The sequence below is a fragment of the Poecilia reticulata genome, linkage group LG21 (assembly GCF_000633615.1).
Source record: "Poecilia reticulata strain Guanapo linkage group LG21, Guppy_female_1.0+MT, whole genome shotgun sequence".
NCBI lineage: Eukaryota > Metazoa > Chordata > Actinopteri > Cyprinodontiformes > Poeciliidae > Poecilia > Poecilia reticulata.
The window spans coordinates 1,506,028-1,522,562 of NC_024351.1; the positions used below are offsets into that span (position 1 = coordinate 1,506,028).

General features: G+C 42.0%; 1 protein-coding gene across 1 annotated transcript in view; it reads left to right on the plus strand.

Annotated features, from left to right (window-relative positions):
* vta1 (vesicle (multivesicular body) trafficking 1) overlaps window positions 1-9,722 on the plus strand; it is a 41,950-nt gene extending 32,228 nt beyond the window's left edge. Inside the window, exon 8 of the mRNA XM_008397140.2 lies at window positions 8,367-9,722. Coding sequence (XP_008395362.1) covers window positions 8,367-8,512 — 146 coding nt within the window. The 3' untranslated portion in view covers window positions 8,513-9,722. The remainder of the gene's footprint in view (window positions 1-8,366) is intronic.
* Window positions 9,723-16,535: the final 6,813 nt, after the last annotated feature.

A 16,535-nucleotide genomic window follows, 5' to 3' on the forward strand; every position in this document is an offset into this window, starting at 1 on the left:
CACGACTGAATCGACACTTTTATGCTCTTGCAGAGACTTTCCTGTCGAGCCACCAGAGCACACACCCAAGCGTATTAATTCCCATTATATTTTGTGTCTGACATTTTCTTTCCAAAGTGGAATTGAAGTGTCTCTTTAACCCGTCGTATCTCCTGCATAAACCCCGGCAGGCCCATAAAGTTTTTCTCGTGAAGGTTCCCACATTCACGGTTCAATCATGTTTTTTTTTGGATTAAACTTTACAGTTTTCACACATTGGAGGCTTTTTTTTTCAGGCTCGGCTTCAAGTCTGCGTCTGTCGGTGTGCCCAACGTTTTCCTCCCAAGAGGAGGGACGTCGCCATAGTAACCAGTGACTCTCGCTTCTCCTTACTCTGTCGTGGGTTTTCCTTCATTCTGTGGGTTTGTCCAGGTGCAGCGTCCTTTCAGAAGTGATCGACTATGAAATTAAATGGTTTTATACTTATGCCCATCAATACTTTGGCATTTGTCCTGTTGCCTAGCAACCGTGATCGTCCTAAACGCTAGCTCGTAGAAATGTTTTAGTTTTTTATTACTTAAGCGATCAATTCAATTCTCGTTTTTTGTTGTTTTTTTTAGCAAAAAAAAAAAAGACGATTGTTCAAGCTTTTAATTTTTGTTGCACCAGATTTACTTTTTTGTAAAAATTCTATAGAAATCCAATTTTTATACTTTTTTTTTTTTGCTCAACTTTTAGCTGTTTGAACGTTTGACGCCAATGACGTTTGGTTTTCTGGTGCCAAGCTGGTAGCTCTGCTCCTTGCTGAGCCGTTCGCGGGTCGGTCTCGCTCACTTCTTTAGCCTAAAATAACCAGAGGTGACACAGTTTGGAGCCGTCTTAACGACGCAGGGTATTTCTTTCACCTGTTCAGCAGAATCGTTACCTGCATAGAGAGGTGCTAGGATTAATTCACACTGTTTTGTTAAAATCCAGAGTTGCCTGCTGAGAAGCTGAAAGAGGAAACTCTGTTTGCATCTTTAGCTTTTTCCTTGCAGAGTGACGCTGGGCGTAAGCGAACCAGGCTGCTGCCCTTTAGCCTGACTGCTGGCGCAATTAAAAAGAATCTGCCTGGTTGAGGAGCGCATTAAGCCCCGGTCCAAGATTTTTAAATGAAGAAAAATGGGATTCATTGAATCCAATTTAAATGTGTCTAACAGACTGGGGAGAAGAAGCCAATTAAACGGTACGGATGCGTTTTCTGTTCAGCAGCCCAGTGTGGGCTCTCTGCAGGAGAAAACTTTTATTTCATTAGAGGGTTTTTCTTAAAGTGACTTTTGTTGCTTCTGCTCTGGTCTACAAAACTTAAAATTATGTTAAAATTGATTTATTTAATGTTACGCCTGTATAGATCACTGATCATTCGTAAATAAAAGAAACTGAGCTCCCATATTTGATTCTTGTAGGTACAGAACAATTTCTGAGCCTCGTTTAATCAAATTCTAGTTCGTTATCTTAAACTATTCATCTTCATTTTGAGAGGCGTAATCAAACTGTGGACCAAAAATTGAGCTCTAGTCCGCCTACAAACCTCGGTCTCTGTTCGGTTGAAGTGAACTCTGGTGCGGTTTGAACGTCCATGTGAACGCCAAGCAGATCGGAGACCGCTCCAAAAGCAGGAAGTGGACTATAGCGCAGGGCATTCTGGGTAAATACGACAAAAAGAAGTGCACAAGTCTAGAGGTAGCTGGAGAAATGTCTCATGATCTTTAGACGGGGACAAAAGAGAAATCCCACAACCACTAAAATGTAGGTAAAATGAAGACTAAGCAGCCGTTGTTTAGGCTGGAGAAGCCCAGCGATGTTGTAATGGTCCTGCTGGAGGTTCTTCAAATCCCACTGGGTGTTTAATCAGCATCCTGTAAAGCTGGTAGGATTTACATAATTTAACACCAAAATTAAAATGTGGTGAGTGACGCAAGCTGCTCCTCCTGAGGGGAGAAGCTGGTGGAAATTTCACTAATTTGAGGTTTGATTAATTTTTGTTTGTTTTTATTTTTATAATATTTTGGTTTTCCCTTCTGAAATTCAACTTGAAAATATATACCACATAGTTCTAACTCATGGGATTTAATAGTCAGACATTTAAAAAGTCCAACATGTAGACAGAAGCCAGCTGAGCTGAAACGCGTCCTGGTTTTATCATCCGTCCTTTTATTCGTTCTGCTGATTCATTATTCCCTGAAACCGTCTTCTCCTCATCATCTCTGGTTTCTGGCCCATTGCTTTGCAGGATTTTTCTATTAACTTTTCCATTTTTTTTCCCTTCTCCGTCTCAAACGATTCCCATCCTTGGGAATATACAGTCAGCATATTTTGTAGGGATTAGAGACTTATGGTTCGACGTGATTTCCCTTGTTAACGTTGTTAGAGAGCAGAAGGCCATATTTTCTGAGCGCTGTTCAACCAAGAGATATTATCTGTCGCTGTGCTTGTTCAGCATGCTCTGCTTTTTAGAAATATCACCCAGAAACCTTCTGGGTCTCTAAAGGCTCCACTTATCTCACCTTTAAGTAGAAGAATAATTTGGTAATATTATTTCATTTAATGCATATTAACTCTGGGTGAGAAACTGTTGCCATCTGTGGATTTAGAGAAAGTGTTGAAGTTCCTGCTTGCTGTGGTTTCTACACCCCATAATATGCTGCTGAGCTCACTTTTTAAACCAGCAACCCTAAGCTCATAATCACTGCACTTAAAGTTAGTGAACCCCCTGAACTTCATGCTTTCTTTCTACCTAAGAGACTCAAACAGGAAACGATGCCTCCTCGGTCGTTTACGGCTCCATTTTCAGGTTTCACTGGAAACTGAAACCATTTTTAACCAAAGGGGACAAAATGACATGTAAACCATCRCTGGCTGCACCTCTCTGTTTCCATGAAGTTGATTTAATTTAAATAAAGTGAGGCGCACTATGGGAGCCTAAATCACGGGCTGCAGACATTAAACCACAGACTTGATGAAGACGTCTTGTCCTGCGTCCTTCCCGTCAATGTGCCAGTGTTCAGTTCTAAACTTCTCCTCTCGTACTTTTAACGTGTTTGTGCCTCGGTGAGGTTTTGCTCTTGTCCGTTTTCCAGGCGCACACCCACAGCCCTTCTGTCCACTTTCATACCAGCGTATGCACAAACCGTCACGTCCAACTTTCTGTCAGGTTACAAAAATCAGAGCCTTTTTCTGTCAAACAATTCAGACGATGGTTATCGGAGGCAGTGATGAAGCTGTTCGTTCCCAGAACTGACAGGATATTCAGCTTACACGTGACTTCCTCGTGTCTTATGGTTTACTTTTACAGAATTTACAGACTTTCCAGGAAATCACTTTACTTTTTTAACCATGACTGGAATTACCTGGGGTAGCTTCTCACGTTTCAGGTTATTTTATTAGATTACACAGGATCCTGATGTTCAGATGTTAATTTGGTGCTAATTAATAATTTGTTGTTCACTTTACTTAAGTTAAGTTACTTGCCTGAATATCTGACGTTAGCAGATTATTTCTACAATCTTGCAGGTTCCTATCTGAAATTTTACAAGTTGCTTTCATGAAACTTTGAATATTTGTTCCTGGAAGTCGGTGATTAACTCTAAGGAACTAACTTTTCTAATTTCTTGAAAATCACTCTCAGGATCTAAAGCTTACTTCAAGATTTAGTTGTATTTGTTGTTTTTTTTTTGTCCCCTGCAAAAATGAACGTTTTAATTCCCTGACAACTAAAAAGCACCTTTTGTAGAAGCTTGATGTGCTTTCCTGGAATTACTTTTTTAGTAATATGTTTAAATATACTAATGGAAATACAACTTCAGAAGCCTAAATACCTGGACCAATGCTGCTCGACATGGTATCTGCTAGGCAGCCAATCCAGGAGTGCCGTTCAGTTTCCTTAGAGCTGATTGGCTGAAGTCATTAAATAAAAATGCTTTCAATATTTTCTCAAGGTAAATGTTTAGAGAGAATTTCAGACTAAATAAAGTTTTAACCAAGTGTTTCTGTAAGATTAAGATGCTTTGGAGAAAGTAAAGGGACAAAAACAGAAAAGCATTATCCATCCATCCATCCATCCATTTTCTTCCTCTTATCCGGGGTCGGGTCGCGGGGGCAGCAGCTTCAGAAGGGAGGCCCAGACTTCCCTCCCCACAGCCTCTTCTTCCAGCTCCTCCGGGGGAATCCCAAGGCGTTCCCAGGCCAGCCGAGAGACGTAATCCCTCCAGCGTGTTCTGGGTCTTCCCCGAGGCCTCCTCCCGGTGGGACGTGCCCGGAACACCTCACCAGGGAGGCGTCCAGGAGGCATCCTGACCAGATGCCCGAGCCTCAACTGGCTCCTCACGACGTGGAGGAGCAGCGGCTCTACTCTGAGTCCCTCCCGGATGACCGAGCTTCTCACCCTCTCTAAGGGAGAGCCCAGCCACCCTGCGGAGGAAACCCATTTCGGCCGCTTGTATCCGTGATCTCGTTCTTTCGGTCATGACCCAAAGCTCATGACCATAGATGAGGGTGGGAACGTAGATCGACCGGTAAATCGAGAGCTTCGCTTTTTGGCTCAGCTCTCTCTTCACCACGACGGACCGGTACAGCGCCCGCTTCACAGTAGACGCTGCCCCAATCCGCCTGTCGATCTCCCGCTCCCTTCTTCCCTCATTCGTGAACAAGATCCCCAGATACTTAAACTCCTCCACTTGAGGCAGGACGACCCCCCTGACCCAGAGAAGGCACTCTACCCTTTTCCGGCTCAAGACCATGGCCTCGGATTTGGAGGCACTGAGCCTCATCCCGGCCGCTTCACACTCGGCTACGAACCGCTCCAGTGAGAGCTGCAGATCCAGAAAAGCATTAAAACATGACAAATATTAATAGGAATCTCATTTTATTTTCTGAATCGATGAAAGGATTACAAAGTAACGCATTACTCTGCGTAAAGCATCTTTTTCACAGACTCAGCACTTCTCCAACACTCAGGACTTTCTCCTCCGATTTGTAAAGCGCCAGGCTGGCTTTTTAAACGTTATTCCTCACGACGCATTAATGCGCCACTCATTTTATGGCTTGGGAGACGTGCAGATGGTTCTGTTCGATGTGCGGAGCGAGAGCCGTCCCACGCGGCGTCTCGTGTTCCGTTTGGACGAGCGAGCCGCTGAGGCATGGTTCGAGTTAGGAGTTTCCTCTGGGGAGGCAGAGACAGATGGATGAGAAATGTACCGAAGGAATTAAGGTTTTGTAAAACATTTGCTGTTGAAATCCCCGGCAGACGTCTGAATGGACCTGATGAAACGTATTTCATCCATAGTTTTCATTTCCTGGGTTTAGCTTTTGTTTTTAATACTTGGCTGAAACATGTTTGGCACACTTGGAGAAATCGGCAGACAGAAAATATGACGAGGTAGAGAAGGAAATTGGATCCGTCCTAATGCCTGATTAAACATGACTTACTTAGCACTCAGACTTTATTAGGTATTTAGTTTAGCTGCTGCTAAAGCGTCATAAAAATGGATCAGTTTGTTATGTCCTGATGATTAAACAGATTTTAGGGCCTGGAGGCTGTTTCACTAAGCAATTAGATTAACTTCTGTCTCCTTTTTATAGATGAGGCCATAATAATTTTTATGAAGATTTCTCTATCAAATATGACCAATAAAAATATAAATTTGCTTCATTTACAGCCCCTGCTCATACAGAACCGTGTTATTTAGCCACACACCATAAATCAATGCTGGTGCAGCAACTGCTACCCAGTTGGTTATCTAAATAATCTATAACTTATTGTCCAAAGTTTCTCAGTGCGTTTCAGTTATTACTGCAAGACTTGGACAAAACTTTACTGCCTAGTTTTCCAACTTTTTTCTGGATTCCTGCGTCGGGAAGGAGGGCGTTCGTGCTGGACAGGGTTCCGCCCTCCGTCGGGCCGAGCCGAAACCTAAAGGGTGGAGGGCGAGGAGCTTAATAAGATACAGACACACAACATATACAAAAAGTTAGACTCTTGTTGTAGCTCCAGGTTCTGACCTGGATTTTATTTAAAGCAAAAGTTCACCTTAAAAAGTTTGTAGACAGGATTCTCTACACATCTTCCAATTGTCCATAAATCAACGTTTATTTGCCAGTTTTTAAGTACTAAAAGTCACTATGGATGGATGAATGAATGAATGACAGGGCTACACACCTTTTCATACAACGACATAAGGAATAAAAGCTTGAACATACATTTTTCCATCCCCAACTCTTAAATAGACCTGAAATACTAAAATACTTTTCCACAAGAGCCACATAAGAACAAACGGCTCCAACTCCAGTCATCAGCAGCTTTAAGCTCCTTCTCTACTGGTAAAGTCTGGACTTTGACCAGTTCTTCCCAGTCCAACCCCACCGGATTCGTCTCCGTTTGAAGAGCTTCTTCCTTTTTGTGGAACGATCTAAAGGATGAGCGTAGCGATTGATTGGCAGCAGACTGCATTCATGGACTGGCCCATAGATTTACGTCAACAATAACATCTCGGCCGCCATTTTCAGTTCGCAGTGAGACCAAGGAGATTGGCGATATTTCCATAGTCAAAGGTTTGAGGTCCAATGGTGGCATCGACTGGACGGGGCAACCTGAAACAAATATGCAGAGAGATTTTGGATAAAATGGCTGCCCAAAGATAAACACAAAATGACAGAGTGTTGACCACAGCGTCTTCACTGCCCACCATGTTCCCACATTTCCCCCACATTCCTGCCAATATCCACACCCAACTGGCTAGAACCAAATCAGATATGTGGTTCTGCTTTGATCCCAGAATCAGACAGTTGAATTAAATCTTCAGCATCAGGTTCAGTCCTGGTAGGAAGTCGTTCTATAACATCTACAGGCTGCAGCTCTGAAGGACCAGAGTTACAGACGCCTGGTGTAAAATAAAACGAAACGTTCAGAGTCTGAACTTTGTTATAAAATAATTCAGGTCAGATTAGACGGCTTGTTGTGGAGGAAAGATAAGCTCAGTAATGTTACGGCTGGTGACAGTATTTACTGAAACCGCCTTTAAAACTGTTTGATCTCTCACACTTTCTGTTCCTCTTATCAAGCGATTTAGAGACTTTTATCACTAAATGATTCATTAGAGGGAGTGGGGTGGATTTACAAATACAATGTCCGGTACAAGGAGTGAAAAGGCCTCGGCATCTCTCCTGGTTGGTTTAGTTTTTTCTCCTCCAACCATCTTGTGAATAGATTCGGGTTTAAAGGCCTCATTTTTCCGTTTCTCCTTTTGCATCCGATTTAAGATCTGCTGCACTTCCTCTTGGAGTTCACTGGGATGGTTCAAACAATGAGGTCTCATTGCCTTCTGGACACGTCTTACAGGGAGAAGACCCAAAGACAGACCCAGAACTCTCCACCAGGACCGTTTATCTCATCTGACGTGGGAACATCCTGGATGTTTGCCTGGGGGGGAAATGACCAGACTAACCGTGAAGACGTAACCATATCTAAGCAGAAAATGGGTGAATTTATCCTTAACCAGACATTTAAAGTGAGGCTGCATTCACACCAGCCCTGTTCACTTTAACTGAACTATAGTTCACTGCCTAGAAAGTTCAGTTCATTTGGGGAACTGAACTTTCACTCACCTACAAACTTAGATCTGTGTTTGGTTGAATGAATAACCATCCATCCATTTTCTAACACCGTTGTCCCTCAGTGGGGTCGGGAGGGTTGCTGGTGCCTCTCCAGCTAACGTACCGGGCGAGAGGCGGGGTCACCTGGACAGGTCACTAGTCTGTCACAGGGCAACACAGAGACACACAACCATGCACACACACACTCACACCTAAGGGCAATTTGGAGAGGCCAATTAACCTGACAGTCATGTTTTTGGACTGTGGGAGGAAACCGGAGTACCTGGAGAAAACCCACCATGCACAGGGAGAACATGGAGACTCCATGCAGAAAGACCGGGGCCGGGAATCGAACCCAGAACCTTCTTGCTGCAAGGCAACAGCTCTACCAACTGCACCACTGTGCAGCCCTCAATAAATATGTCCCAGCTGATTTAACACGTCTGACGTCTCTTCTTCAAATTAACTGAATGAATTAGTCGACCATTTGCCCTTTTTTACTGCGTTTTGTTGATTCTTGGCTGTTTCCTGAAAGTTCCCGACTCAAAGCACTTAGATTTGTCTCGTCCTCTCTGTCTGCCATGTACTGACTGTAAAGTGATCCTAGTCTACTTTGTATTTCTGTCTGCAGCCTTTGTTGAGTCAGTAATCAGGACTGATTGCTCCTCTTTTCGCCTCTAATTGGCTCACATTAACGTCTGATCTCCCTGACTTCTCCCACCTCCTCTGATCCTTCCTTCCCTCCCTCCCTTCCTCAGGTGGCGTTCAGCTCTCCCCCGAAGATTTCACCAAGGCGCAGAAGTTCTGCAAGTACGCCGGCAGCGCTCTGCAGTACGAGGACGTCAACACAGCCATCCAGAACCTCCAGAAAGCCCTGAAACTCCTCACCACCGGCAAAGAATGAACTCTTTGTCCCTCTGCAGTCTGACTCCTCCCCCCTCCTCTCCTTTTCTTCCATCTCAACCCCCCCACCACTTCTTCTCCCCTCTATCTGTCTCCAATCTGGCCCAAAGTGAGCCAATGGCGACTCTCGAGCGTCAGACGAGGACACGATGGAAATCAGACGGAACAATGGTGGCCTGTGTCCACCGCCGCTCCAACTGACGGGATAACTGACCAACTGACTGCAGGACATGTGGACTCAAAGCCTCGTTAGTGACTCCCTCCAGCTGGTAACGAGCTCATCCTCCTCGCCGGGGTTCGTATCTCACAGCAGGTTCAAAATAAAGACGAGAGAAAACATCTGAAGGTCCAAAACTCCAACCTGAGTTTGTGTCATTTTATCAACTCAAGCTTTTTGTCATAGCTGATGTCAGTCAATCTCCCCAGAAATGAACTCGCTACCAGGAGGATTTTGTGTTTTTAGAGCTTCTGTTTGGTCCAGGAAGCTTTATTACAAATATAAACCTACAGATACCAGTTTGGATGGATAAATCCTGTAATTCCTGTCAATAAATCGTTTCACAGCTGGATCATAAACTCAAATGATATCAACATAAACAAAACCCTTATTTTGCTGAAGTTATTTACCTGAATTTAATCAAAGGACTTTCAACACTTAATGATAATTGTGACTTAAAGTTAGTTTTAAATTCCTGTTTATTTTCACACAGTGTTTCAAAGTTTAACCCAGGTGATGGGATCTGATTGTAAAACCTTAGGATAATCCTTTTACTGCTGGAATGTTTGGCTGATGCACATTAAATTAATTTAAAGACATTTTTCTCTCAGTGCTGTTAATTTTATGCTAGTTTCCTCTTTGGGAACCTTTACCAAGCTGACTATTAGCACCTGTGTTTGCTTGATTTCTCAGTCTGACAGCAGAGACTCGGTGCTTACAGTTGCTAACTAATGGAGTGTGACAACAAAACAAAACTTTTTAAGCCTAATATAGATGCACCAACTGTGCAGCCAATGTTTCTCAGGTTTTAAGAAATCGTTCTACTCTTGATTGTTCAATGCTGAACTGAAACCTTTGAACACCTGATAATGGCCTCATTGTTGAATGTTAGTTCACAGGTATTGTTAGTTTGTTTTTTTACAGCTGTATGTTGATTTAGCATGCTACTGTAGCATTAGTCCTTTACGGCTAATAAACATCTTGGTAGATTTTATCCGTTCTTTACAATCTGTTAATATAAAATGAAAACATCCACAGCTTTGCTCTAAATGTCTCATTCACCACTAGAAATTTGCACAATAAAGGTTTAGAGGTCGTTCTGAATTATTTGGTAAACTAATCATTTCCCATTAGCATGCTAAAATTAGCTGTAGAAAGCTGTTAGTTATAGACATGCTAACATGATTTTTAGCAATTTTATACTACAGTGGAAAATTCTGTGAAGTTTATCTACAGTTTTGTTTGTAATATTCACTCATTTATTACAGAGTAAAGTACAGAGGTTGATCAAATGAAGTTTCCTACTTCCACCATTAGCATGCTAAATGAGCTTTCTCTTTCAAGYTTTATTTTTACATGCTAATGCTAACTCACTAATGGACATCTTRGCTAACGTTGCTTTAAAATCTAACACAAAAATGAAGAAAACCCACAGCTGTATTTTAGTGACTAATTAATACACATTAAAAATATATGATTTGACATCATTTCCACTAAGATGATGCTAACAGCAGCATGCTAAACTAGCTTCAAAGTAGCATGTTATCATGCTTATGAACATTTTCCCAATTTTATCCTTTTAACTTTTTCAAGAAATAGAACAACTGTTCTTATTGTCCACTAATTTTCCATAAAGTGTATTAAAAATGTCATTTAATCCTCCACCGTTTATAGTTTACACTTCCTGCAGTAAGACGTACAGAACAGGAGTTAAACTGGTCAGATTTGACCAAACACTACAACCAGTTAACTGTAATTTTAATGTTACATTTAACGAGGCACAACAAGCTAATTCATGCTAACATTAGCATGTTAGCTTTGTTATACTGAAGCTAAATTGCTAATAATCCAAGCTATCGCCACCTGTTGTTCTTCACTGTGAATAAAAACAAAGCTGTTCATTACTCTACAACCTGAGATCTCTTAAAGCTCTGGATGCTTCCTGGATTGAAGCAGGAGCCAAATGAACACAACACATACAAAACTGATTTTTACTATTTCTTACCTGAGGCTTTGGCTGCAGATTAAACATTTTGTGAATTTTTCTCACCCGAGTTGGATTCATTAAGTGGAACTGGACTCATCAGACTGAGACTGACCCAACGACAAGCTGCTGCTTCCTGTCCAGCTAAACCGCAGAGTGGATTCGGTCTCATTGTTGGTTCYGTTTGGACCGTCGACATGGAAGAAACCGAAGAGGACGACGCAGCCAGAGGTCTGCAGAGTGGAGAACCAGCTSAACCTTTTAGTTTCTGATCTTTACATGTTAGCCGACGGAGACGCGGCGCTGAACTCTGAGCTTTAAACCTTTTTTCTGCATTTTAACTCGAATCTAATCTTTATCAGCTGATTTAGTGACTCAAGGTTTTCACAAAGTTTACACAAATCATCACTGTAGTTTGAAATAAATATATGAAATTATGAATTGTGTGAATATTTGTCACATCTGAAGAATCTGGACAGTTGAGAGGTCTTTTTTTCCATTTCTGCAAGATATAATCTGCATTCAGTCAGTTTAACAAGATTTTCTGAATGTTGGTCTTATAAAGGCTGTTCAAATGTTACTGACAAGGGTCTGATTTATTTTTGCTTATTATACAAACTGCTGTTTTTCTGAGACGACCTACAGTTGAAGCTTGGCTGAAATTATTTCCCGTAACCAGTTGGAATCAGTGCAAACGGCTCAACCTGCCTGTTTGTGTAGCTCTAGACAGACTTTCACATTTTGGGGTAACTGATTGTGAAATCATCTGAAATCGACTGAATGACCAAGAGTCCAGTTCTATACCAACATGGTATTTTGCTAAAGCTAAAGTGCTAAATTGAACCATAATGCTATAAATTTACTGCACACCTTCCTGTATGGTTCACTGCTCAGGAAGAGATTCAATGAAACAGACTTTCCAGGTTTATAGTTATATGGATGCAAACAACTGAYTTAAGATTAACTTGAATATTGGTTAATCAGATTGAAATTTGTTCCTTTTGATTAGTGATGTCATTTTTTAGACAAACCTYCTGACAGCAATGTATTTGAGAATTTTTCCATTGCAGAAAGTTTGTCATGTTTGAACCTGGAGTCAGTACAAAGTGCTGGGGAAGTTGAAGAGCTGCATAAAGCTGCCTATGCTTCATCTCCAGGTGAAATCTGTGACCTCTGACCCTCATAAACGTCTGCAGTGCAGGCTGGAGGTCACGGCTTTAAGATATCAGTGGAACCATAAAAGCTGGGAAACGATGAGACCAGATGTTCCTCCAGATTCAGCCTCCTGTCTGTGAACACAAACAGATCTGAGATCAGGTAAAACTGCCCCTCCTTCATTAAAGCTCATTGAAAATAAAACTCAAAGCCTCTCAGTTTTCCTAACTGAGATATTTGTTTAAAATTGGTGATTCTGAGCAGAGTTTTTCCCTCTTTACGTTAATGAACAAGGAATGCGTGTTCACAGCGTAATGCAGCCGAGGAGGTGGCATGTGGTTTCAGTTTGAAGGAATCGGCCCCCGGTGGCCCTGGAGTCCAAGAGGAAACCACAAATCTGCAGTGAGGCTCTGCAGCTCTGACCTCAGCCTCAGTGGTCAGATCTGAATCAGTGTTGCGGTTTCAGAAACACGTCTTGAGCCTTTCATGCAACACTCAAAAACTTAGGGATAGCTGGCTTTCAGCTGAACTTTATGGAAGTAGTAAAAWGTTCATTCTGTAATATGTTATGAAACAGGCATTTACCGTATTTTCCGCACTATAAGGCACCTAAAAACCTTCAATTTCCTCAAAAGCCGACACTGCGCCTTATAACCCGGTGCGCCTTATATATGGACCAATATTGAGCAACAACAGGTCTAGCAACTACATAAGCAGCGGCCGACTTCAGTTTCCCCCGTAGAAGAAGAAGTGCGCGGTGCATGCTGGGATAGTTGTCAGAACGCTGATTTGTTAATAAAGTTTGATAATACATTTAAAGCCAGGGGGGCGGAGGGGGAAGAGAGACAGACTGCGGCGGCAGCGTGTCGGTTGGTCTGTGTTACCCAGAATGCAGTTGGGCACAATATCACAACACCGTGAGTGAAACAACGACTGAGGCAGATTACTATATGAAGTACTCGGGGACCACTTCTTTACTAATGTGGATGTGTGATGATAGAGTACGGAGCATATTGGCAACCAAAACTGTAGCGTCTATGCGCCATTCATTCATTGAAGGTGCGCCTTATAGTGCGGAAAATACGGTAAGTGGCAGCAGCTGTCCTCGACTCAAATGCCACAACAAGAAATGTCAGTTTCTCAGTCACGTTTCATGTGATCTAAATATCACAAAGTTTCCTGCTGCTCAGGACCTGGAATGTTTTCACTGTTTGGTCCAATCAAACTCTACTTCGTTTGTCTAGAAAGCTTAGAGCGAATTCTACAAACCACCTCGGTCTCGGTTCGGCTGAAGTGAATTCTGGTCCGGTTCGAATGCACATGTGAACACCAAGCGCTCCAAAAGCAGAAACCAGAGTACAGCGCACGGCATTCTGGGTAAATACAACCAATCATCATGATGAGGTCGAGTCGATCAGCTGTCAGAATAAAAACGACGTTCAAACACTAATTCTGATCAAATCAGGACATTTAACAGTCGGTTTAAGCATCAAACTCAGTTTAGAATTTTGTTGTTAAGCTTCTCATTAAGAACAGCAAGTTGGTACAGAAACGATGAAAAGGCAAAGTTTTAGACAAAGGTTCTCGTTATGTGCACCTGCAGAGTGTTTTGGGTCCAGTCGTCTGTGTTCAGGTGCGTCTCAGTCAACGAGTTTCAGTAAAAGTTCAGTTTTGGGCAATTTAAAAAGTATGTTTTGGTCCCATAAGCTAAAAACAATAATATAAGATTGATGTTCTCCTTTTATATGTTTTCAGTGGAATAAAACAGCTTTTCTTTCCATTTCCTGTGTTTTGTTCCGTGATGGAGGCCACGCCCCCTTCCTTTCACCCCATCTGTTAGTTTTTAGGGCCTCTTCTCACCTTGTTTTCCTCCTAACTGGAGGTAAACTCTGCAGCCTGAAGCAGAAAACCTCCAGGAGAGCCAGGAACTGGGGTGACGTCACGCTCAGATCATTAAAGGTAGCCGCTCCGCGCCGCCGCCGGGTGACGTCATGGAAAAGTTACTACGTGCGACCTCAAAGTTTCAGACGGAGACGTCCAAGCGCTTGGAGCACAACTGATCCTCTGATTTTAAACAAATCCCCCAAAGTTGATCAGTGTTGCCATGGCAACCGCACACAAATATTTCTSTTTTAGCATCTGCTGCCCCCCCTTCACAGCGTTTCTGCTTCAGGATCAGGATTTCCGAAACCTCAGCACCGGACTCAGTTACTCTTCTGTCCTTTCATCCGCCATCTTTTTTCTTTTCCAGGACTGAGCTCCCTGCAGACCCTGGTCAAGTTGAAGATGTCACAAATATGATTGTTTTAGAGCCACTTTGCTCTTATTTCCAAAAGTATTTAAGTTTAAATGTTCGAAATGCGTTGTGGCTTCACTCAATGTAATTATTGTTTTAGCTTCACATATTTTGGTGTCGCTGTGAGAATTCACAATACATTTTGCTGCAAACTAATCTGAATAATTTGGAAATAATTAATTTGTCCTCATTGCCAAAATGCTAAATTATCTTTATGGAAACTTTAAAAAAAAAAAAAAAGCTCTGGTTTGTTGGTGTAAAGTTTTGGTCGTATCAAAATAAGTTTATTTCGCAAACCTGCAACAGAAACACGTTTTAGATCACATGGGTCACGTGATCAACAACCGGATGCTGCTGCTGGCGCAAACCACGAAGAAGAAGAAACAGGAAGTGGTGGAGGATTTTGGCTTTGCATAATTTTTAATGGCGTATAACATAAACAAACTTATTCATTAATTGTGTTTCTTATTTAATGGAATCAATGCGTTTGTGAAATTGTGATTTTTTTTCAGCTTTAGTGGAATATTAAAGTTCTGCAGCTTGTGACATCATTGTTTCTTTTTTTGTGGCTCTATTCTCATTTATGAATTTTTACTTGTATATTTGAGTGAGATTGTCCATTTAAAGTATTTTAACTGGATGGTTGAATAATTTTGGTAATAATCTCCTGTATGTTGTACAGAGGTTTATTGTGTTTGTTCCATTTTTAACGTTTTCCTCTGTTGTAACTTTAAACTTTATCAGGCAGGAAATAATTTGGCTCTTATTCTCATAAGATAATTGCAGGTTTTATTAATTTTTGGACATATTTAATCAAAGAGTCAAACCGTCCAGTCCTGGTCAGATGGTTCTCTTTGCTGCGTCTCCACCTGTTTCCAGGTCCGTTTTAATCCCAGCTGCTCTCCGTCTCTGTGACGTCACTTCCGTGTCTTCCCCTCCACGCTGTGATTCTGCTGCAGCTGCAGTTTCTCTTTCACAACCATGCAAATCTGTGCAGCATCCTGAAGCTGTTATCAGGCAGGAAGCTCCGTTCAGAGGCAAATGAGGCGCATCAGAGCAGCTGACCTCAGGCTGCACATCCATCTGCTCTGAGACGGAGGCTTTGTGTCTACATGAGGCTGGACAGACGAGTTTAGGACAAAAAACCTGCTGATTCTGAGGCAGAAACCAGAAACTCTCTGATCAGAGACACCAGGATGTGTCAAAACGAGAGAAATGAACCTCTGTGGGTTTTAAAAGATGCTTTTATTTTATTTCTTTGCTCCAGAACTGTGTGAGAATAATTATTATCATTAGTTGTAACTGTTCAGGGCTGCACAGTGGTGCAGTTGGTAGAGCTGCTGCCTTGCAGCAAGAAGGTTCTGGGTTCGATTCCCGGCCCCAGTCTTTCTGCATGGAGTCTCCATGTTCTCCCTGTGCATGGTGGGTTTTCTCCAGGTTCTCCAGTTTCCTCCCACAGTCCAAAAATCATGACTGTCAGGTTAATTAGTCTCTCCAACTTGCCCCTAGGTGTGAGTGTGTGTGTGTATGGTTGTTTGTCCTGTGTGTCTCTGTGTTGCCCTGTGACAGACTGGCGACCTGTCCAGGTGACCCCGCCTCTCACCCGGTACGCTAGCTGGAGAGGAACCAGCACCTCTTGACCCCACTGAGGGATAAGGGTGTAAAGAAAATGGATGGATGGATGATGCAACTGTTTATCTGAAATGTTAAGAAACCTCAAACATGAATGTTTACATGTGCAGAATTATTGTGCTGCAAAATCAAAAACACATTTTTCCATCCCATTTTTTCTATTTTGAACTATTTAAGTGAGAATTATGGATTTAAGATAAACATGCATGGATCATTTTTTCTGTGGGATGGAAAATTTTACCCTCATGACAATAAAATCAGATCTGAAAGCATCACTGGTGTTTTTATTTCAGTGTCATTATTTATGGAAATTCAATGCAAATATTGCAGTAATTAAATAAAAAAAAACGTTAAAAGTTCATAACTATATTTAAAACCATAAGCATTTTTTTTTTACATCTTAGCCAAAATTATTGTCACTTTAATTATTTAAATTTTTTTTATTTTTTTTAAATAATTTGTATGCAAGATGAGATATTTTCATATCAAAATTATACTTTAATTAAAAGTCAGTCATCTTAAGATATTGGATGAAAATATAAAATCCAGTAAAATCAGACATTAAAAGAAAGGAGGTCATTTTTTCAGGTGACACAACTTTTCCCTGTAACTCCGCCCCCGCCTGTGAATCCGGGTCAWAGAAGCGAACGCACTCCGCCGGAGAGCAGCACCAACACCCCCTCCTCCTCCTCCTCCTCTTCCTCCTCCTCCTCCTCTTCCTCCTCCTCCTCCTCCTCCTC